Source organism: Panthera leo, chromosome C1, assembly GCF_018350215.1.
Source record: "Panthera leo isolate Ple1 chromosome C1, P.leo_Ple1_pat1.1, whole genome shotgun sequence".
Classification (NCBI taxonomy): Eukaryota; Metazoa; Chordata; class Mammalia; order Carnivora; family Felidae; genus Panthera; species Panthera leo.
The window spans coordinates 100,486,624-100,510,578 of NC_056686.1; the positions used below are offsets into that span (position 1 = coordinate 100,486,624).

General features: G+C 39.4%; 1 protein-coding gene across 6 annotated transcripts in view; it reads right to left on the reverse strand.

The window, feature by feature from the left end:
* The window catches only part of SPAG17 (sperm associated antigen 17), a 239,608-nt gene that overhangs the window by 84,720 nt on the left and 130,933 nt on the right, over nt 1–23,955 (reverse strand). For all 6 annotated transcript variants that reach the window (XM_042953607.1, XM_042953611.1, XM_042953606.1 and 3 more), the window contains exons 22-28: nt 23,441–23,552; nt 21,175–21,333; nt 19,176–19,289; nt 9,190–9,365; nt 7,167–7,284; nt 4,112–4,290; nt 1,608–1,767 (exon numbers count right to left, since the gene is read on the reverse strand). In XM_042953607.1, the coding sequence (XP_042809541.1) occupies nt 1,608–1,767; nt 4,112–4,290; nt 7,167–7,284; nt 9,190–9,365; nt 19,176–19,289; nt 21,175–21,333; nt 23,441–23,552 (1,018 nt within the window). The remainder of the gene's footprint in view (nt 1–1,607; nt 1,768–4,111; nt 4,291–7,166; nt 7,285–9,189; nt 9,366–19,175; nt 19,290–21,174; nt 21,334–23,440; nt 23,553–23,955) is intronic.

The following is a 23,955-nucleotide window of genomic DNA, read 5'->3' on the forward strand; positions in this document are numbered from 1 at the left end:
TGAGCCAAAGTCGGCTGCTCAACCGACTGAGCCACCCAGGTGCCCCTGTTTTTGTTTTTAAAGTGAATGCATCACCTCGGATGGGAGGGCTTTGAAGAAATCTGGAGCACACCATGCTGGAGGTGGAAACTCTTTGGAACCCTGTGGGGTGCTAAGGAAAGTGGCCACCCTTACATGAAGTCCTCTCCTATCAGAAAAGGAAGGAGCCTTTGAGCTGGGGAGTTTGAAAGCTACGAGGATGCTTTCATTCACTTCAACCAAGGACCTTTTGCTACTACCAAAGGAAAGTCTATTTCACTAAATTTTGAGTAACCAAAAAAGGAATTCAATTTGCCTCTTGGTCGTTGGTTACTGTGGTGGTGGTGGGGAGGGGTGTGTGTGTGAAACTGACAAAGAAGATTAAATCCTGGTCTCAGACCATTTAAGTCAAATGAGAGATTGAGAAAAATTTGCAACGCAGGTGCCCAGATCCAAATCCCAGCTCTCCCACTTACTAGCTGAGAGGCCTCAAGGCAGTTATTTAACCTCTCTGTGTCTCAATTTCGTCATCTGTAAAGTGGGATTATTAAAATATATATCACACAGGGTTGCTATGAGGATTCACTGATTTAATACTTTAAAGTATTCAGAATTGTGCCTGGTACACAAACACACATGTCCTACATCTAAAGATCTCTTACAAATAAATATGTAAATAATGAACCTCCCAATGGTAAACAAGAAAATATGTGAATAGAAAAATTCATAAAGAAAAAAATTATTGAATATTCAACCTCACCAGTAATAAAGAAATGCAAATTAACACAATAATAAGATTATTAATTATCTATCAAATGGAATAAGATTAAGAGAATGATGAAATCCAGCATCGGCAAGGGTATGAGGAAGGAAATATTTTCGTACAACACTGGAGGTAGGGGTGTAAATCGAGAATACCTCTGAGGAGAGCAATTTCATAATTTAGACTATGGCAGACACTGTTGATTGCTTACTCAACTGTTACCCGACTTCTTTTTTCCCTACAGGTAGTGCGAATCTCCTGAGAAAAAGGCCAGAAACGTCAAATGCTTGTTTTTCCAGCTTAGGTCCCTGGCCAGGTCTAGTCAGTGAGATATAAGGGAAGGTCTTCTGGTGGGGGAAGGCGGTGGAATCCAGAAATGTTTTCCTCCCTGATAGACAGACAACCTTGAAAGTTCTTGTGTCCATTCTCTTCGCGTTTTGCTTTGAGGGTTACTACATGAGAACCTGGGGCCTTTGCAGCTCTGAGGAAAGTCAAGAGAACCAAAGAGATGCCTACTTAGAACCTTGACATTACCGATCTGGTCAACTAACCCTAAAACACTAGCCCAGCACTAGACCTAATGTGGAAGTGTATGTAATGGCATAGGAAAATGTTCGTTATTTACTACCACGAGAAGGAAGCCGTTCATGACAGTGTGTAATGCTGTGATTCCAATTAAAGTTTATACATATGTATATGCGTCTATGAGTATAGATGAATATATTCATAGAAAAGATGAGAAGTAAAAGAATAACAATAATGAACATTTATGGAGCATTTGAAGGCTTATTAAATCCATTATAAACTGAAAGGCTTCAATTATTACCTTTCTTTGTGATGACAATCTCAGATGGTACAATTTCTGATTTATGCTGAGAAGCCGTGTCCATAAAGTCGCCACTGTGAGGGCTTGTTGGCATTTCACCAGGAGGACAAACAGAACCTGAATCAGGACTACTGCTCACGGCACCATCGGCAAAGAGAATCTGAAGGAAAGGCGAAATCCTTACGTTCTCAGAAGCAAGCAAGAGGCTGGTTAACATTTAATGCTGTGTCAAACTGACATAAGTTAAAATAAATCCAAAGGAAAAACGCTCTTTGCAGACCTCCAGACTCAGCAACACAAACATAATATAGGAGGATAGAGTGGGAGCGCAGAGAGAATAGCTTACTATCCAGCAAAATAATATTATTTAATGTTTTCCATTTACCTTCTATTTTGTTTCCTTTCTTTTTATTTCTTGTCTTTTATTGGATTAACTTGAGTTTTTATTTTCTCCATTAAAAAATTTTTTTTAATGTTTATTTATTTTAGAGAGAGATAGAGCATGAGCCGAGGGGCAGAGAGAGAAGGAGACACAGAATCCGAGGCAGGCTTCAGGCTCCGAGCTGTTAGCATAGAGCTTGCTGCAGGGCTTGAACTCACGAACCGTGAGATCATGACCTGAGCCAAAGTTGAACACTTAGCCGACTGAGCCATCCAGGAACCCCTATTTTCTCTATTCTTTATCCTTCCCCTATGTCACTGGAAAATTATGCACTCTGTTGCAACTTACATAATGACTACATTTAAAACTTTATCACATATTTAAATGTTTAGTGTCTGTCGATATCTATCTAGTAGATATGGTGTCTACAGGTGCTACAGATACATCTGTCTGGATCAATCTCTATCGCTCACCAATGAACATGACAAGAACCACCACCAGCTGCTGCTCATGAGAAATCTAACGTCCATCCCGTCCATTCTGTACTAGGTAACTGGTTTCCTTTAGGAAGCTTTCGGGATTGTCTATCTGCGCAGTCCCAAAACTGCACTACAACATATCTAGATGATCTTTTAAAGATTATTAGTATCAATCCTGATTGACTCTTGTTTAATCCAAAGTATTTTTTTTTTTTCGTTCTGGGAAAATTCCCTATGTTGTTTCTTCCTTTATTTTCCTTCTTCACTCCCACCATTTTCTTCTTCTGGAGATTGTATTCTTCAGATCCCTTTTCCATGTCTCTTAACTTTTCTCTCCCTCACAATCCACTCCCCCACCCCCCCAATTTTCACAATTATTTTTCTTGTTTTTTTTCTCCTTTTAAATTTTTATTTATTTTGTATTTTTAAAGTTTATTTATGTTGAGAGAGAGAGAGACAGAGAGAGACAGAGAGAGCATGCATGAGCAGAGGAGGGGCAGAGAGAGAGGGAGAGAGAGAGAAGCCCAAGCAGGTTCCACACTGTCAGTGCGGAGCCTGACACGGGGCTTGGACTCAATAACCATGAGATCATGACCTGAGCCAAAATCAAGAGTGGGTCACTTAACTGACTGAGCCACCCAGGAACCCCTCTTAAATTTTTAATTGAAGTATAATGACATACACTATTATCTGACTTTCAGGTGTACAACATAGTGATTTGATACACAATTGTCATTTTTAGTATCTAAAAACTCTCGACTTTTTTTCCACAGCAACTGTTCTTTTTTCATTGTTATTTTATAGATTGTTACCCTCTCAAGTGTCTGTCTATATTACTTCTACTCACTTCCAAGTTTTTTGTTTAACTATGCTTCTTCTTAGGTGCTCTGTCTTTAATTTTTTATTATTCTGTAATTTACTTTCATGCAGTTGGTTTTTCTGTAGGGTTGATGACTCTTGGGTGCACAGTCATATTTCTGTTTGAGGATCCCTGTTCACTTCTTGGTGGCGTAGCCTCTGGTCGCTGGGAAGGAATGGAGCAGGACACACATCTCCTGGGTATTTTGCTGTCTGGTTGCCACCCTCCAGGTAGTAGTGAGTCACCTGGGACACTAACTCGATTTTCTGAGTGCAGATCTCCATCTGTGAAATGTGTGTGTTAAAACTTCTGAGTTTGAATTTTGCTGCAGGCTTTTCACTGTACATGTTTTAAACTTTCTTATGTTTCTCCATCAGTCTGATCTCACCTGACTTGCATTTTCTAGAAATTCTCACACAATTTTCATCCACTGATGACACATCTTGTTGTTTTCCAGTACAGTTGTGAATGTGTTATTCAAAAGTTTTTTTTTTTTTTATTATTTTAAGGTGCCTTGAGAGGCAGAGGAGGCGAACACTGTGTTTAATCCTCAGCCTTGGGTCATATATAGAATAAGCTTATTTATAATAAGGATACAAATAGTCTTATTGGCAGACTATTCTATTCTATTCTACTGTTCTATTCTCAATTTTCCATCTCCGGTGTCACTCCATCTTCAAGTGGGTTGTCCCTCTTACCTACCACAACACTACTCCTGCCCCATAGCTTGTTTGTGTTTTACTTTGCAGCAGGAAGGAGAATTATTTATCTAACATTCTCTTACCTGTGTGGATCCATCCAACATGTACTTGACAACAGTGCCTTGCCTGGTGATAACTCTTGATGCCTCCTGTTCCACTGGTGGCATCACCGTCTTATAGTACTCATAGTGCTTCACCTTCTGGGGGTAGCTCTGCCGGACCATGATGTCCCAAGTGGGTTCCTCATCCATAACATTCCCATCTGAAAAAAAAGCAAGCCTTAATGTGAACTGGGCAATGCTGTGTGGCCGGTGTTTTATCTTGTTGCTTAATTGTTTTCATTCTTCTGTCTACAGCTGAGTAATAGGGCAGTTTCCATGTCATGACCGATGGCGCAGAGCACTGGTTCTTTTCTACCTTTGCTATATGGTCAAATGTAGTAAAGAAGGTCGTCTGTAGGTACTCAATAGGTACCTTCTCTATGTACAACCCATTCTTTCTCATGAGTTCTAGGACACCTCTGGCAAAATTAGGAAGGAAGCAGAGCTTTGCTGTCCTTAGAGGTTCCCTTTTCTCCCTGTTGGCACTTTTCTCTTGCCCTTGACTAAGCTCTTGCCCCTGGGTGCTCAATGCTCTCCTGGTGACCCCTGGCTGCCTGGAGCCTCAGGGGGAGTCACTCACTTCAGGCTTGCCCTCCCAAAATATTTCATCATTTTTCAGAGTTAACATCATCCCCTCATCTCTAACCAAATCCAGATTTTTCTCAGCATTCTACTCTAAGCTGGCAATCAAGGAGAAAAGCACCTGGTAATTTCCTTCAAAAGAAAATATTAACGAGAATTCAGTTTTTGCTAACCGAATATTTTCCTCTTCTCAATTTGTAAAGTGGTTTACCAACATGTAATGATGACATTTCAAGGACTGTATCAGGCTGATAGAAAAATATTTTGAAATGAGGGCCCTTCGTGATACCCTCTAAGTCACAGAAGTATTACTAACAATAAACTAATAAGCACTTACTTGGATGTTTTTATATGTTAAATGATTTGTATATGTATTTTATTCAGCTCATCCCAGCAAACTTTTAAGGGAGACACTCACTTTCCAGGGTTTTGAAGAAATGGAGGCTGGAAAGGTTTATAGCTTCTCCAAGGTCACACAGTTAAGTGGCAGGCCTAGGAGTTGAACGGGTCTCTAGGCTTAACTATTTTCTCATGTTGTAAAAACAACTGCTGCTACCATGACCCAAAATAAACAAAAACCACCCAAAACCTAACACTGGATTAGTATGCTCCAAATTAGAAAGTATTTTCTCATTTAATACTTATAATAACCCTGTTTAGTATATGACACTATCTTATAAATGAAGAAATTCAGGTGGAGAGGGGTTATGACTCGTCCAAGGTCACCCAAGAAAGCTCTTTCTTCATATACTGCATGACCTTCCCTCCTTCTGTACAAGGCTGACCCTAATGAAAACATTGCTCCTTTGGTATTTATGTTGTAATTATGTTCAGACTTGAATTAGGATATTCATAATATATGGAAGATTTTTAAAAGATTACATGCTCCAAGCAGAGTTATTATTAACCACATTGTCTACCATGATATAAGGATGAAAATATCAGGCTAGATAATGAAACTAATAAAAAAAGGTGGAAAGCTGGAATTTGATAATAGGATCAAGTGAACAAGCAGACAAATATGTTCTTATCTAGAAATATCCCTCTTAGTACACTCATAACATCTTTGACTTTGACTCTGGAAGACCCTTCATGGTCATCACACAGTCATCTCATCATGGAAAACCTGGACCACTAGGAATCCTGGGAAGTCGATTCCAAGATTCATGGTCTATTTTTAATAAGTGATAAAGCCTAATGAAAAACAAGATTGAGACAAATCAGATCAACTGCAACATTTAGTTTCTTTTCATTTGGGTGGCAAGTAAATATGACATTGAATTATTTTTCAATAGGCATACTCTTTTTCTTTGATAGATATACTTTTCCAATATGGTGTACATAAGGAAATTATAATAAAGAGAATATTTGGTTGTGAAAAAAGATCAAGACCCACTGATACAATACAACATTTATAGATGAAGAAACATGGTCTAGAGACAGTAAGTAACTGAAAGGGCCATATAGTCAGAACTCAAGTCCCAGGCCCATGTTTGCTTTGCTGCTTCTGTTAATTCTATCGCAATAGTGGGTCCCCATTTAAGTGATATGCAAATTCAGTCACCAACGTGGATGCCTCAATTAGTGTAATTAAAGAAATCCTACTTGTACTTATTGTGACTAAGGTCACTCAACTCCTAAGTGGCAGAGATAAAAGTCCATTCTTGGTCCAGTGATGGCAAAGTCAGTGCTCTTAACAACTATTGTGGGCCCTGTCTTCCTGCCTCTACGAAGGGACGCAGGTACATTAATTTGCTGGGCTGATCAAAACAAAGGACAGTGAGCACAAAGGAGGGAGAGGCAAGTGCAGGTTCAATGCTTGAAGGAAACCAGTCTTGTTCTCAAGTATCAGCATATGATTTTATAATGTCTGTTATTTCTGTATGGCCTCTAGGCTTTGCCATCACTGGACCAAGAATGGACTTTTATCTCTGCCACTTAGGAGTTGAGTGACCTTAGGCAAATTAATGAACCTCCCAAAGCCTCAATTTGTTTTGTAAAATGGAATTACTAGGACTTAGCTTAAAATAGTTGTATTTTTAAAAAATGTTTATTTATTTATGTTGAGAGAGAGAGAGAGAGAGAGAACATGAGCAGGGAGGGCCAGAGAGAACCCCAAGCAGGCTCCTGGCTGACAGGAGCTCCTGGCCCAATGCGGGGCTTGATATCATGAACCATGAGATCATCATCTGAGCCAAAATCAAGAGTTGGATGTTCAACAGACTGAACCACCCAGGCGCCCCTCTAATAGTTGTATTTTTTCATGTATATTAAATATTTAGTGCCAAGCTATCAGTAAATGCTCAGAAAATGAGGGTTATTATTATTAGCCTATTGTTCATTATTAACAAGTATATTTAACTAGTAGGAAAATACACACTTTCAATGGTGATTTAATTGTTTTCTATATTTTTTTGCTCCACTCTCTCCTTGCTCTACACCAGCTAACACTCACCTGTAGACTCTTGCCCAATGAAGGTCACTAGGAGCCCATTGGGGCAAGACACATTTAGGTTTTGGAAAGTGGGAACATAAAGAGTCTCTTGTAAAACAGGTTCTGGTTCCACTTCTTCCTGTAAATAATTTAACATGTGAATAAGTGTTATTTTCTAAATGAGCTATTGATTTATTACGACTAAGCATGGACTTGCTGAGTGCTTAACATATGACTTGCCCATGACTAGTGGGCCCTGTGATGGAACCTAAAAAATGCATGAGTCTCTACCTTTGTGCACTTTATATTCTATATTGTAGAATGGTACATAGACATGTGAAACAATTAAATTATAGTACCAAATGGTTGGCACATCTCTCCTCAAAAAATGAAGATACCAAAGTTAATGAGAATAGTTAGGAAAGGATCATGGAGGAGTTGGGCCTTGAAGTAGGCCTTGAATGATATTTCTGTTTGCAAATGTGGGTGTAAAGGCTGACCACATCCCCACTACCCACTTTGTGTATTTTTTAAAGTTTGGGTGTTAGAGATGTTATGCTGTTAGGATATGTGTCCTTATTTTTCTCTAATAAGCAGGCATTACTTTTGTAGTAAGTAAAAACAATTTAAAAAGGGCATAAAAAGATTATTTATAAACTGATGAAGTTTGGGTGTGTCTAGGGAAAAATCTTAATTAATTTTCTGCCAACTATGCCCGAATACCTGGTTGGTTAATTGCATTCCAGAATCAAAGTTATTTGGTTGCTTCCAACCAACCCCTCACAATAATAATTTCAGGTTTTCCAGTCGGCTTTCTTTCCAGTTAGCCACTAAAGTCATTCCAACCGATCCCTTGTTTCTGGATCTTTAGTTTATTCTAATTAGTCTTCTACTGTTGATCATTTAAATTGCTCTGCCTTTGTTACTAACAAATAATAAAATCTGAAAAGTTAGCTAAAAATCAATTAAAAATACAAAACCAAATTAAGAGGAAAGAAATTATGAAATTCTGTAAAATGAATAATACTGCTTAAAGACATGAACCTTGCCATGACAAATCTACCATTACACAAAAAACCAGTAATTATCTCCCATCCTTCCATTAGCGTCACTTTTTAAAAATTTTAGGAGAGCTGACTGGTTTGCTACCAAATTGCTTTCAGTCAAATTAGTGAATTATCCAGGGCTATTCTGCTCAAACACCATGCAATTTTCATTTAGCAAGGGTCAAGTGTCCTGGCTTGAGAAAAGTCATCTTGCAGTAAAGCTAAATAAATATGGTACAGAGAGGCTAAGTAGCATACAAACCCCATAAGTTTTAAAGGGCCGAGGTCTGAAATCAAGATCCCTGATCTCTTTTTAACACGTTTTTTTTTATTCTAACGAGTTGAGTGTTTGTACATTGTACAAACTGCACAGCTGTTCTAGTAAATGCCTAAAGAGTCAAGAGTTCATCAGTGGTTTTCTTCTTGCTCCTCTTTTGATCTGTATTCTTCTATCAGGAACATGTTTGGAACCAAAGCCTCTGTGAGTGTGTGTTTGCATTGGGTGGCAGTTTGGAGGTACAGGGTGAACTGGTCTTTAGCCAGAAGCAGACTGTCCTTCAATCCTTGGCATATAAATCTAAGCCCAAGTTTACCAAATGGAAGCATTTCCATTATTTAATTAAAGATACTCCTCTTTCAATTGTTATTTATCTAATGAAGCTAAATAAAGTACTTAGAGAATGGTAGGAACTTAACCAACCAAAAGCAAAGAAAACTCAAGAACCAGAGTGGCAAAAAAGGCTGAGCTTGTCCTGCTGAGTTTAGAATGAAAGACCTGAGAGAGATGTATATGACAATATGTCTCCTGGCATAGGGACCCAACTCCTGTGTGCACATCTCTTCTCATTCATTCAAAATTGAAACTCCAGGGAATGTTAATTCATTTGCACAAGAATGTATATGTAGTGCAATAACACTATGGACCTAACTCATGATTTAAAAAAAAGTTAACACTGAGGTAGGAGTAGAGTTTTGGGATCCATGGCAAGTCCCTGTACCTTTTTCTCTTCTTCTTTTGGGTGTTCCTCTTCTTTAATTGATTCTCTGGGTTTTTCTTTGCCTTTTGATTTTGGTTTTCCTTTGCCTTGAGGAACAGTCACTACGACAGGAATTACTGTTGCAGTAAGTGCTGATGGGATATTCAACATTGTGTCCAAATTAGGATCCTTATCTTCTATAAAGAGAAAAGGAGAAAACAAGTAAATTAGACATTCATATTGGGTATGTTTGTTAAATAAAATTGGTATCACAAACATTTACACCAGTTGGCAACAATTTTTACCTTGCTAATATGATTTTTTCAGTTGGATAGATTTCAGGGGTAATGTAGTCATTTAAAATCAGAATTGTAAACATTGGGATACAGGTGCCCCTATGACTTAGCACTCCTGTATCCTTTGGATAAACTCCTAGTAGTGCTATTTCTAAGTCGTAGGGTAGTTCTATTTTTAATTTTTTAAGGAACCTCCACTGGGTGCTGTATGTATGTGATGAACCATGGGAATCTACCCCCAAAACCAAGAGCACACTGTACACACTGTATGTTAGCCAATTTGACAATAAATTATATTTAAAAACCAATAAAATAGGGAGGAGAAGATGGCGGCATAGGAGGACGCTGGGATCACCTGGTCCAGCTGATCACTTAGATTCCACCCACACCTGCCTAAATAACCCAGAAAAACACCAGAAGACCAGCAGAACGGACTCTCCAGAGCCAAGCATAGACGAGAGGCCCATGGAAGAGAGTAGGAAGGGCAGAGAGGTGGTGCGTGCTACATGGACTGGAGGGAGGGAGCCGGGGTGGTGGAGGGGCAGCCAGCCCACCCAGCAAGGCAGAGCCCCTGAATCTGGCTTGCAAAAGTGGAGGGCCGGACAGAGTGTGTTCTGACAGCCAGCAGGACTTAACATATGGAATGTTAAAAGTCAGCAGCTCTGCTCGGAGAGCGGGAGGGTGAGAGGATGCCAGGAGGGAGAGATGTTGAGCCCTGGAAGACAGAGCTCAGCTTGGTGGGGAACAAAGGCACTGGCAAGCGCCATTTCCCTCTCCCATCCCCCAGCCGAAATTCCAAAGGGGACCAGTTCCCATCACGAACTTGCTGGCACTGTGCAAACACCCAACGCTGTACTTCTGTGGATCCATCCCTCCCTTCCGGTGCTGCAAGGCCCTTCCCGCAGCGGACCACTGATGGCAAAGCAAGCTGAGCCTACCCCTCCCATCCTGGTGCACCTTGTGGATCCACCCCAGCTAATACGCCAGACCCCATTGAAGCAGCACCACAAACCTGGCAGTGTGCAAGTAGCCCAGACAGGGGCCACACCACTCCACAGTGAGTCCTACCCCTGGGAGAGGGGAAGATAAGGTACACACCAGTCTGTGGCCCCAGCAGTGGGTCTGACTGTGGCCCCGCCCACCAACACAAGTTACTCCAGAAAGCACAGGGGAAGTTCCCTGCAGTTCCACACCACCCCAGGGACTATCCAAAATGATGAAACGGAAGAATTCTCCTCAAAAGAAACTCCAGGAAGTAGCAACAGCTAATGAATTGATCAAAAATGACTTAAGCACTCTAACGGAACAAGAATTTAGAATAATAGTCATAAAAATAATTGCTGAGCTTGAAAAACGTATAGAGGACAGCAGAGAAGCTATTGCTACAGAGATCAAGGGATTAAGAAATAGTCATGAGGAGCTAAAAAATGCTATAAATGAGGCACAAAATAAAATGGAGGTGAACACAGCTCGGATTGAAGAGGCAGAGGAGAGAATAGGTGAATTAGAAGATAAAAATTATGGGAAAAGAGGAAGCTGATAAAAAGAGAGATTAAAAAAAATCCAGCAGTATGAGGGGAGAATTAGAGAACTAAGTGATGCAATCAAATGTAACAATATCCGTATGATAGGAATTTCAGAAGAGGAAGAGGGAGAGAAAGGGGCTGAAGGTGTACTTGAACAAATCATAGCTGAGAACTTCCCCGATCTGGGGAAGGAAAAAAGCATTGAACTCCAAGAGGCACAGAGAACTCCCTTCAGACGTGACTTGAATCGATCTTCTGCATGACGTATCATAGTGAAACTGGCAAAATACAAGGATAACAAGAAAATTCTGAAAGCAGCTAGGGATAAACATGCTCTATATACAGCTCTATAAACATATAAAGGGAGACCGATAAGACTAGTGACAGACCTATCTACTGAAACTTGGCAGGCCAGAAAGGAATGGCAGGAAATCTTCAATGTGATGAACAGAAAAAATATGTAGCTGAGAATCCTTTATCCAACAAGTCTGTAATTCAGAATAGAAGGAGAGATAAAGGTTTTCCAAAACACACAAAAACTGAAGAAATTCATCACCACTAAACCAGCCCTACAAGAGATACTAAGGGGGATTCTGTGAGACAAAGTACCAGAGACATCACTACAAGCATGAAACCTACAGACATCACAATGACTCTAAACCCATATCTTTCTATAATAACACTGAATGTAAATGGACTAAATGCTCCAACCAAAAGACATAGGGTATCAGAATGGGTAAAAAAATCAAGACCCATCTATTTGCTGTTTACAAGAGACTCATTTTAGACCTGAGGACACCTTCAGATTGAAAGTGACAGGATGGAGAACTATCTATCATGCTACCGGAAGTCAAAAGAAAGCTGGAGTAGCCATACTTATATCAGACAAACTAGACTTTAAATTAAAGGCTGTAACAAGAGATGAAGAGGGGCATTATATAATCATTACAGGGTCTATCCATCAGGAAGAGCTAACAATTATAAATGTCTATGCGCCGAATACAGGAGCCCCCAAATATATAAAACAATTACAAACATAAGCAACCTTACTGATAAGAATGTGGTAATTTCAGGGGACTTTAATACTCTACTTACAACAATGGGTAGATCATCTAGACACAGGATCAATAAAGAAACAAGGGCCCTGAATGATACATTGGATCAGATGGACTTGACAGATATATTTAGAACTCTGCATGCCAAAGCAACAGAATATACTTTCTTCTCGAGTGCACATGGAACATTCTCCAAAATAGATCACATACTGGGTCACAAAACAGCCCTTCGTAAGTATACAAGAATTGAGATCATACCATGCACACTTTCAGACCACGATGCTATGAAGCTTGAAATCAACCACAGGAAAAAGTCTGGAAAACCTCCAAAAGCATGGAGGTTAAAGAACACCCTACTAAAGAATGAGTGGGTCAACCAGGCAATTAGAGAAGAAATTTAAAAATATATGGAAACAAATGAAAATGAAGATACAACAATCCAAACGCTTTGGGATGCAGTGAAGGCAGTCCTGAGAGGAAAATACACTGTAATCCAGGCCTATCTCAAGAAACAAGAAAAATCCCAAATACAAAACCTAACAGCACACCTAAAGGAAATAGAAGCAGACCAGCAAAGACAGCCTAAATCCAGCAGAAGAAGAGAAATAATAAAGATCAGAGCAAAAATAAACAATGTAGAATCTAAAAAAACTGTAGAGCAGATCCATGAAACCAAGAGTTGGTTTTTTGAAAAAATAAACAAAATTGATAAACCTCTAGCCAGGCTCCTCAAAAAGAAAAGGGAGATGACCCAAATAGATAAAATCATGAATGAAAATGGAATTATTACAACCAATCCCTCAGAAATACAAGCAATTATCAGGGAATATTATGAAAAATTATATGCCAAGAAACTGGATAACCTGGAAGAAATGAACAAATTCCTAAGCACCCACACCCTTCCAAAACTAAAACAGGAAGAAATAGAAAAACTTGAACAGACTCATAACCAGCAAAGAAATTGAATCAGTTACCAAAAACCTCCCAACAAATAAGAGTCCAGGACCAGATGGCTTCCCAGGGATATTCTTCCCAGGGATATTCTACCAGATATTTAAAGCAGAGATACTACCTATCTTTCTCAAGCTGTTCCAAAATTAGAAAGGGAAGGAAAACTTCCAGACTCATTCTATGAAGCCACTATTACTTTGATTCCTAAACCAGACAGAGACCCAGCAAGAAAAAGACAACTACAGGCCAATATCCCTGATGAATATGGATGCAAAAATTCTCAATAAGATACTAGCAAATCAGATTCAACAGCATATAAAGCATGATCAAGTGGGATTCATTCCTGGGCTGCAGGGCTGGTTCAACATTTGCAAATCAATCAATGTGATACATCACATTAATAAAAGAAAAGAAAAGAACCATATGGTCCTGTCAATCGATGCAGAAATTCAGCATCCTTTCTTGATAAAAACCCTCAAGAAAGTCGGGATAGAAGGAATTTACTTAAACATCATAAATGCCATTTATGAAAAGCCCACAGCAAATGTCATTGTCAACGGGGAAAAACAGAGCTTTCCCCGAGATCAGGAACATGACAGGGATGTCCACTCTCACCACTGTTGTTTCACATAGTATTGGAAGTGCTAGCATCAGCAATCAGACAACAAAAGGAAATCAAAGGCATCAAAACTGGCAAAGATGAAGTCAAGCTTTCACTTTTTGCAGATGACATGATATTATACATGGAAAACCCGACAGACTCCACCAAAAGTCTGCTAGAACTGATACATGAATTCAGGAAAGTTGCAGGATACAAAATCAATGTACAGAAATCAGTTGCATTCTTATACACTAATAATGAAGCAACAGAAAGACAAAGAAACTGATCCCATTCACAATTGCACAAAGAAGACATCCAGATGGCCAACAGGGACATGAAAAGATGCTCAATGTCACTCCTCATCAGGGAAATACAAATCAAAACCACACTGAGATGCTACCTCACACCAGTCAGAGTGGCTAAAATGAACAAATCAGGAGATTATAGATGCTGGCAAGGATGTGGAGAAACGGGAACGCTCTTGCACTGTTGGTGGGAATGCAAACTGGTTCAGCCGCTCTGGAAAACAGTGTGGAGGTTCCTCAAATTAAAAATAGATCTACCCTATGACCCAGGAATAGCACTGCTAGGAATTTACCCAAGGGATATAGGAGTGCCGATACATAGGGGCACTTGTACCCCAATGTTTATAGTAGCACTTTGAACAGTAGCCAAATTATGGAAAGAGCCTAAATGTCCATCAACTGATGAATGGATAAAGAAATTGTGGTTTATATACACAATGGAATACTACTTGGCAATGAGGAAGAATGAAATATGGCCTTTTGTAGCAACGTGGATGGAACTGGAGAGTGTTATGCTAAGTGAAATAAGTCACACAGAGAAAGACAGATACTGTATGTTTTCACTCTTATGTGGATCCTGAGAAACTTACCAGAAGACCATGGGGAAGGGGAAGAAAAAAAAAAACAGAGAGGGAGAGAGCCAAACCATAAGAGACTCTTAAAAACTGAGAATAAACTGAGGGTTGATGGGGGATGGGAGGGAGGGGAGGGTGGGTAATGGGTATTGAGGAGGGCACCTTTTGGGATGAGCACTGGGTGTTGTATGGAAACCAATTTGACAATAAATTTCATATTGAAAAAAAATAAAAACCAATAAAATAAAATAATATATAAGGCCTGAAAAGAATCAGAATTATAGTTAAAAAAATCTCAGGTACTGAATACTTTGACATATTTGATGCCATTATTTCACATGTTCTTGCCTTCCCGTCTATATTATGAACTCCTAATTATAGGGCAATAACTGTATATTTGAGAAATATTTACTGAGAGGCTCTTATATGCAAAATATTTGGACCAGTGGGTAATAATAACAAAATGTATAAAAGACCTTATGAAGCCAATATAGTCTAAATAAGATTTATACTCAAATAGCTTCAATACAAGGACATATTAAATAGGAAAATAAGGGATACAGATAAGGAAATTCAGAAAAGAAATTGGTTTGTTTAGTTGAGATGATAAAAAGAAGTCATAGAAGATTGATTTTATGCTTAATATAGCAATGGGTTGTCAGAATTGTCAAAGGAGAGCTGATCTCTGAAGGAATTATGTTGGAATCTTCTGAGCATAATTTGCATCTTGAGTTCTATTCTCCTCTGGGTTCCAGAGTAATACTCCCATGTGAATCTCCTCTTCCTTCTTTGGGCAATTTCTTTCTGTCTCTTTACTGGTTCTTCCTGTCTCGTGAATCCTTAACTGTCATTAAATTTCAAGGATTCTTCCCTTATGCTTACACAAAGGATGTGTTTTAACTCTGGCTACTCATAATAATTACTCACTGAATTACAAAAAAAAAAAAAAAAAAAAAAAAAAAAGAGCTCAGTATTCTCCCACCCCCTTGACCCTCTGAATCAGACTCTCTATGGATGAGGTGTATGTATTTACACCTGTGAAAAATCACATGTGATTGTGATACACAGCCAGGACTGAGCACCTTTATTACATACAATAGACCTGAATATCTCATATACTACTGGAGGTCCAACTATCATCTACATACTGATGACTCCAAAATTTACATCTCAAGGCATGACCTTTCTTTCTGAGCATCAGAGTCGTATGTGCAACTGCCTTTGGACATCTCCCCTGGTTGTCGTACTGGAGATGTTTCAAACCCAGTGATTCTCTCTTTTCCTAGGAAAGGAAACTCTATGTACTCAAATCTCATTTAATGACCAATCAAGCACCACATTTCCCAAGTTAGACAGTGAGGCCATTTGCATTTTCTCTTTTTGGCTGACCCTATATAACCAGTCACCAAGCCATCAGAAATTTCTCTTGAATGATGCCTCTGCTATCTAGTCCTCCCTTTGCTTGTAGTCTCACTGATCTCTTGATTTTCTGTAGTAGGCTCCTAACTGGTATGACACCTCCAATACCACCATTTCAGTGTATTCTTCAAACTATCACTAAAATTATATTCCTAATATGAAATCCAAGCATGTCACTTCCCTTCCCTTACTTAAACACCTCTGACACTCACTGATCTCATAGGGCATACAGGACTCATTTTCCTCCACTCCAGCCACACTCAACTTTTCACCTTTCTGTAAAGATGGCATGCTTTTACACAACTGTACATTTATACAAATGGTTCTTACTATCTAGAATTGCCTTTCCTTGTTGCTTTGTCTGGATAGTTCCCATTCGTCTCTAAAGTACCACCGCAGATGCTGTATTTTCTCTCTGAAGTATTTTCTAGCTGCCCCTGGACCTCTGTTTATATATAATTTCTAGCACTTCTGCAGTTATTTCTCTATTTATGTTTTCTCTCCCCATTAGACAATGAGTTTTTTTGAGTAGATATGCTATGGTTTTATTCGTCATCATGGCTCAGTGCCAGCAAGATCCCTGACCCATAGGAAGTACAGTATATAAACAAGTGAATGATGTCCAGTTATAGGCAGTTGGAAACTCCTCTCTCTCATCCCCATCCACTTACTCATTCAGTAAATATTTGTTGAGTACCTACTATCATGAACTAGGAATTGGGTAACCAATGACGAACGAGGCTACAGGGAATTTACACTGTAATGGGTAGACAAATGAAAAAACCCTCAGGTACAATGGCATGTGTTACGTCCATGATAGAGGAGGTACAGGGGTCCATGGGAACACAAAAGAAGGGAATCGAACACAAATGCCTCTATACAACTTATACTTTGACTATACTACACAGTTTGCCTTTCCATAAACAAGTCGTGCTTTTATGTTACTGAGATTTTGTACACACTGTTCTTAGTAATTAGAATTCCCTTTTCCTTTGATTCTTTGCTTAGGCAATTCCCACTCACTTCCAAAGACCCAGTTCACATGCTACCGCCACTTGATCTGTGAAGTCTTTCTCAGAGCAAGCAATCTGTAAGCTGAGACCTGAAGGATGGTAGGAAGCTTAACTGTCATAAGTGGCGGTACATGCAGCAGGAGAAAGTGGTCCGAACAAGAGGCAAAGCATGAGCAAATGGCCAGAGATAAGAGAAAGCACTCAAGGAACTAAAAGTCACAAAAAGAATCGGGTAGGTGGAAACCACCCAGATGTCCACCAACAGACGAATGGATAAATAAAATGTGCCATATACATATCACAGAATACTATTCAGTCTTAAAAAGGAAGGAAATTCTGCAATGTGCAACAACACTGATGGATCCTTGAGGAAATTATGCTTAGTGAAATAATCCAGTCGCAGAAAGACAAATACTGTACGATTCCATTTACATGAGTTATCTAAAATAGTCAAAATAATAGAATCAAAGTGTAAAATGGCGGTGCCAGGGGCTCAGGGAGAAGGAAATGGGGAGTTATTACTCAATGGGTAAAAAGTTTCAGTTAAGCAAGATGAATAAGCTCTGGAAAGCTGTATATACCCAATTAAGGGGGGGGGGATAACCGGACTGGAAATTTGTTTAGTTATTAGCAGATAAAAGTTCTTAAGTATTACTATTATGTGCATATGTAAGGAGTTTATATTTTTTGTAAAGACTCATGCCTCCAATATTTTTAATACACGAAAAGTAAACCATTACTTTTTTTTTAAGTTTGGATTTTAATTCGTTAGTTAACATGCTTTGTTATATTGGTTTCAGGTGTACAATATCGCGATTCAACAATTCCGTACGTCATCCTATGCTCATCATGACAAGTGTACTCCTTAATCCCTAATTGCTCTCTATAACTAAGAGTCTATTTCTTAAAAATAAAAGTCTGTCTCTTGATTTGTCTCTCTCTCTCTTTTCCCTTTGCTCATTTGTTTTGTTTCTCAAATTCCACATATGAGTGAAATCATATGGTATTTGTCTTTCTCTGCCTGACTTATTTCACTATAGTGTCTATAGTATAGACTTTTGAACAGTATTTGTTCTTCTAATCCATGAGCGTTGGGATGCCTTTCCACTTGTTTCACACTGGAAACAATTTCAAATGCAGTACTTATAACTTGAAATTAGGAACATTTGTTTTAAATGGAATACTTGCACAATAACTTAAGGATTAAATAAAAAATAGGGAAATCACTTAAGAAACAGCAGCAGTAGAGTTGATTGTAGAGTGTAAATGTCTTAATCTGAAATCATGATAAGAATGGATAGGACTTTTTAGTGACTGTGTATGATAATGAATCTAATACATAATTTGTTAGGCACAGAATGACTTCAAGTGCTGGCTCAGAAACAAACAAAATACAAAATTAAACGATAAAACCCCAAATAAAACAAAAATACTAACAAATTTAATGGGCTCTCTGACTCACTAGAGTACTACAATATTTTGTACAAGGTAAGAAAAAGATTATAACGATCCAATGGAATATTGTCTCTGCATAAAAAGAGCTAGATAGCAAGGCAGATAAAACTACACATAGTTTTAAGGCTATATAGCATAGGGATTATCTTTTGATTTTGTAAAGTTTTTTCTTTTTAATGAAATCTGTGTGTTTAGATCCTTGTAACATGCATGGGAACCCACAAGATTTCCTAGTTGGTTCTTGGTTAAGTGACATATTATTTTGTGGTTTGTAAGGAAATAGCTTCCAGTTGGAGAATTTGTTCATTAAAAGCGGGGTAAAGAAATCCTTCAAGATGTCCGGTGAATGGCTCCTTTAAGGCTGTTAAGTTCTGAAGTACATTGAGATTCCACAATCACAGGATTCGTAAAAATATTATTATGTGGAAAACCAAAAGGATTCCTTGAGAAATCATGCTTTTTTTTGGCACCAACTAATGGACTTATTTTCCTGGGCTAGTTAACAAAGATAACTGAAATTATTTATCTATCTATCTATAAAATTTTATATGTATATGTGACTATATTTAAAATTACATATGATAAGTTCTTTTTCAAATGTCAAAGCGCTGTTTTTTTCTATGTATGAAAGATTATACACGTACATATATGTAAATACACATGTATATATACACACTCACACATATATTCCCACCTTTCAGAAAAAGAGGGGCATTAAATCAGAATGTGTTTATCAACAAGTGAGCAGGTTGAGGATGGACAGGTACCGTTGGTCATGGGACACTTATCCTTGCTGTTGTGTTTATTTTACCTGGTGTCATTCCACTTGGTCCATAGTAACTTATTGAGAGGCAGATGCCATTTTCTAAGGTGGCTGAAAAAGATCCAAACTTGCTGACAGCTTTATTCCCTGCATCTGATTCTTCTAAAAGACAAAATCAAATCAAGGACATTTCCATTTTATTAAAAAGAAATATAAGCAAAATCAGTGCAAAGTGGAAATCGTGTATATAAAAACATAGATATGATTTTTCTTAATGTTTATTTAATTTTAAGAGAGAGAGAGAGACGGAGCAGGAGTGGGGGAGGGGCAGAGGGAGAGAGGGAGACACAGAATCCGAAGCAGGCTCCAGGCTCTGAGCTGTCAGCACAGAGCCTGACACGGGGCTTGAACCCATGAACTGTGAGATAATGACCTGAGCTGAAGTCAGCCGCCCAACTAACGGAGCCACCCAGGCACCCCAAAACACGGATATGATTAAGTAAATTATTGATATATATGTATATACCAATAAATCACTATGAAATAATTAGAAAACTTTGTTTTTGAAGAATATTTAATGAGTAAGAAAATGTTCCTGATCATAAAGTAAGAAATACACTATGATAGCAGTTACCGCTGTGGTGACAGAATTATGGGCAACTGTTATTTTCTTTAAATATTCAAATTTCATAATTTTTTAAAAATAATAAACCACATATTCTTATATCAGGCAAAACGAAGAAAAGTAACTGAAAATTTTATGTTTTAAGTTCTTGGGTACATTCAAACTTGTCAAGCATTGTGTTTTTGAGTTTGGAGAACACTGTGATCATAACTGAATCTACTGGTAAGATTTAGTTATATATTTTATTAGTAACTTGAGTTCAAAACGTTTGATTGACTCTGCCCTTTTGCAGGTATAATCCATGTCACATTGGGCAGGAAGCATTTAGTCTTCCCAGGTGGTGCTGCCTGGAGATGTTAAATAGTGTTATCAGGACGTTTCATGGTGTATAATCACAGGACGTCTACCTGGAGCTCCCAACTACCAGAGGTAGAGACACTCAAGACTAAATATAGGATTTCTCTCTTGTCCTTGTAACCTAAAAAATGTGATACAATGGGGAAAACTAAGTGATAGAGCACAGAAGGAAACCCCATCATTTGTAGTGAATATTGGAGAAAAGCTAAAGCTTTAGGAGAAATGAATTAATGAGAACCCAAGTCCTAGAGATCGCACTTGGTACAAGTTGTGTAAAAGATTCAGACAAGGATGGACATTGCACAATGTTGCTACTTAAAGGCAGCCACCTATATAGACTCTGTGGGACAACTGGACTCAAGAGCTGGGCATCCAGATGGGGCAAAACCCAAGTGAGTAGCCCACTATCATGGGCTGTGTGTGCAGGGTATGTACACATTACCTCAGGGAAAATGTACATAAGCAAAATGGCAAAGCGCTTGCCTTACTATCTGGAAAAATTACACTAAGTGGTAGCGATGCATGTGTGTTGCTGTCAGATGCATGGGTCTGACGCACTGCTGGAAGGCTAACCTCCACTCACGCAAGGACTAACCTCCACTCACGCAAGGACCAACCTCCAGTCAGGCAAAGACCAACCTCCACTCACGCAAGGACTAACCTCCACTCACACAAGGACCAACCTCCACTCAGGCAAAGACCAACCTCCACTCACGCAAGGACTAACCTCCACTCACACAAGGACCAACCTCCACTCAGGCAAAGACCAACCTCCACTCACGCAAGGACTAACCTCCACTCAGGCAAAGACCAACCTCCACTCAGGCAAAGACCAACCTCCACTCACGCAAGGACTAACCTCCACTCACACAAGGACCAACCTCCACTCACTCAAGGACTAACCTCCACTCACGCAAGGACCAACCTCCACTCAGGCAAAGACCAACCTCCACTCACTCAAGGACCAACCTCCACTCATGCAAGGACCAACCTCCACTCAGGCAAAGACCAACCTCCACTCATGCAAGGGCTAACTTCCACTCACGCAAAGAGGCAGCCACTTGCCTGTGTCAAGCTTTTGCTCTTCCTCTCTTTCTTCTTTCTCATCTTCCAAAGAACTATCCTCTTCTTTTTTTTCCTTTTTCACAATTTTCTTAGGGTCTTTTAAATGAATTATAAAAGTGTGCTTGTCCTTTTTCACAGTCGCTTTGATAAAAGTTGGCCCTGGGGAAAAGCAGGGGATAGAAGGTGGGCTTGCTGGTCATACCCCATTAGGGCGCTTGACAAGACATGTACATAAGGCAGCATAGAATGTACTCCAGGGAGTGGAAACACCTACGGATATCACTAGTTTACAAAAAGATGCCTAAAGGAAGAGAGTGAGGGTGGAATCCCAGAAATGAATGGCAGGTGGATCAGGGAGATGTTGCAGAGTTTCTTCTTCTTCTTTTTTTAAAGTAAATTTTGTTTTAATCTCAATTTATTTTGAAGGAGAGAGACACAGAGTGCAAGCAAAGGAGGGGCAGAGAGAGAGGGAGACACAGAATCCCAAGCAGTCTCCGGGCTCCGAGCTGTCAGCACAGAGCCTGATGCAGGACTCAAACTCATGAACCTGGAGATCATGACCCGAGCTGAAGTCGAACACTTAACCAACCGAGCCCCCCAGGCGCCCCTGTTTGCAGACTTTCTCATCAAATTACAGAAGAGAAAATACATTGGCTGAGGCTACCTACACTCAATTTTGTGATTAATCACATGAGTCAGTTGATGTGAAAGGGTTTTACAATTTATAAAGAATTACATCAATTAGTTATAGCAGTTATTATTGTTGATAGCAACAAATAAGCATTTTCCTAACGGCCCATTCTCTCTTCTAGTGTTCTGACTCGTTTTTGGTCCCCTTTCTCAGCTTTCTTCTTCTTTTTTTAAATTCAGCATATTCTTTTCAATGTTGAGAGGGCGACCATCTCCAAAAACTGATAGGATTAGGATAAAATTACTGTATTTACTGTGACCCACTTGAAACTAATAAACGTATGCATATTCAAATCTCGATGAGAGCAAGGAATAGTTATTGAAAATAGAACATAACAGCACACAACTTGAGTCCAGTAGTTTTCTCAGTTATGTGATTCTAAGCTCCATTTTTAATGACTACTAATTGTACCCTGTACCCAAGGATGATATTCAAAATATCAAATACTAAAACACATGATAATATAAATATGTGTACCTATATATTAATAACAACCCCTGCCATGTTTCCAGTAAACAAACCTTATATAATAAAATGGCCTGACATTTGATGTAAGTTGTACCACCAAGCACTGTTTAAATAATTTGAATAACTTTCAGCCTTTTTGATTTTAAAAATTATTGGTGTGATCTTTTATTTGATGTGGCAGTTACTTACTATCTAATAACGCTTCTGCTTGAGCCATGATTTCACACAGGGAACAGCATCTAACGGTTGTAATAATTTCCTCATTAAATGCCTTGTTATTAGATGACAAGAGAGAAGGAAAGAGAGAGGGACTGAGAGAGAGGGAGGTAGGGAGGGGAGGAGAGGAGGGAGAAGAGGGTAGGCTGGCATCAGGTGGAGTGTGGGAATAGGAGGAGCCCGTGTTGCCCCCTCCCGGGGGGCATAACCTTGTGGACATTACACAGGGTCTTCCCGGACCTCCTCACATCTCTCAGAGACGACCAGCTAGCTCCAATCCACCTGAGAGATCTTTAAGGGGCAGTGAAAAGATAAGCCTTCAAAGATGTCCCTGATAGGTTCCCGGGGAAGAAATATGCATTTTCTTCATGCTGTTTCCAGATTAGGTCCTCTGCAGTGCATCTGCCAGATTCCTCTCCCACTCACAGGCTTCTGAATCCAGAAGCAACTTCTCTGTAGCTCAAATAACTGACCTCGGCGGCAGGCCCCCAAACTCTGTGCTCCAGACACCAACCCAGAAATTTGCTGTAAACTCACAGTATGTGCTTGGTTTCTGAGATGTCACTACGTGTTGTAATTAATACTACTAATTAACTCTTTGCTTGTTGTGGTTACGGTTACAATATTTCCCGATCATAGAGAAATATGTTAGGACTTTCACCACTGGAATTTTCTTCACAGAGCGTCCCAGTTAACCTCTCAGCTGGCCCGTGCCCTGCAGGCGATTGTAACAGAAGAGTGTGAAGTCTGGAAATCCTGAATGTGGCGCATAAGAAACTGCAGTGGCCACATCACCACCCTCACCTATCACACTCATGGTTCAAGACCTCGAGACCACCTGAAAGGGTTTACTATCTTCCAAGCTATTAACCAGCTGCCTTCAAAATGTACCTTTTTCAAATGTTGTCTTCTCTACTTCAATCTGCCCTCCATCTGAAGGATACAGGTAAGAATTTGTTCCAGAGATTTGGATGGGTACCTCTCCCATATTGTATCCACGAAACTACAAGGGAAAAATCATGCTTTGAGTGTGGAGCTGCAATTGACAAGAATCAGCTCATCGATGTGAGCCAGTTCCAGTCGCCATAAGCTCAATTTCTGCTAAATGAATGTCTGTCACTCTGCAGACTCAGAGGCCCATGTCCATATTATCTTTAGCACCTCCTGTGGTCTTACAGTGACAGGCAGAATTAAAGGAGGTCCAAGATTTTAAAATCTGTTCACTGGAGCGCCCGGATACCCTAGTGCAAATCAAATGACTGTACTACTGAAAAGCAGTGGGAGAAGAAATCGATTTCTCTTCTGTTGGCTGTTAATTTTCTGTTTAAAGTGAACTGATATTTTGAGGAATATTGACACTTTATTCTTTATTTTTTGACACACTACATTTTACGAAGTCCTATGGT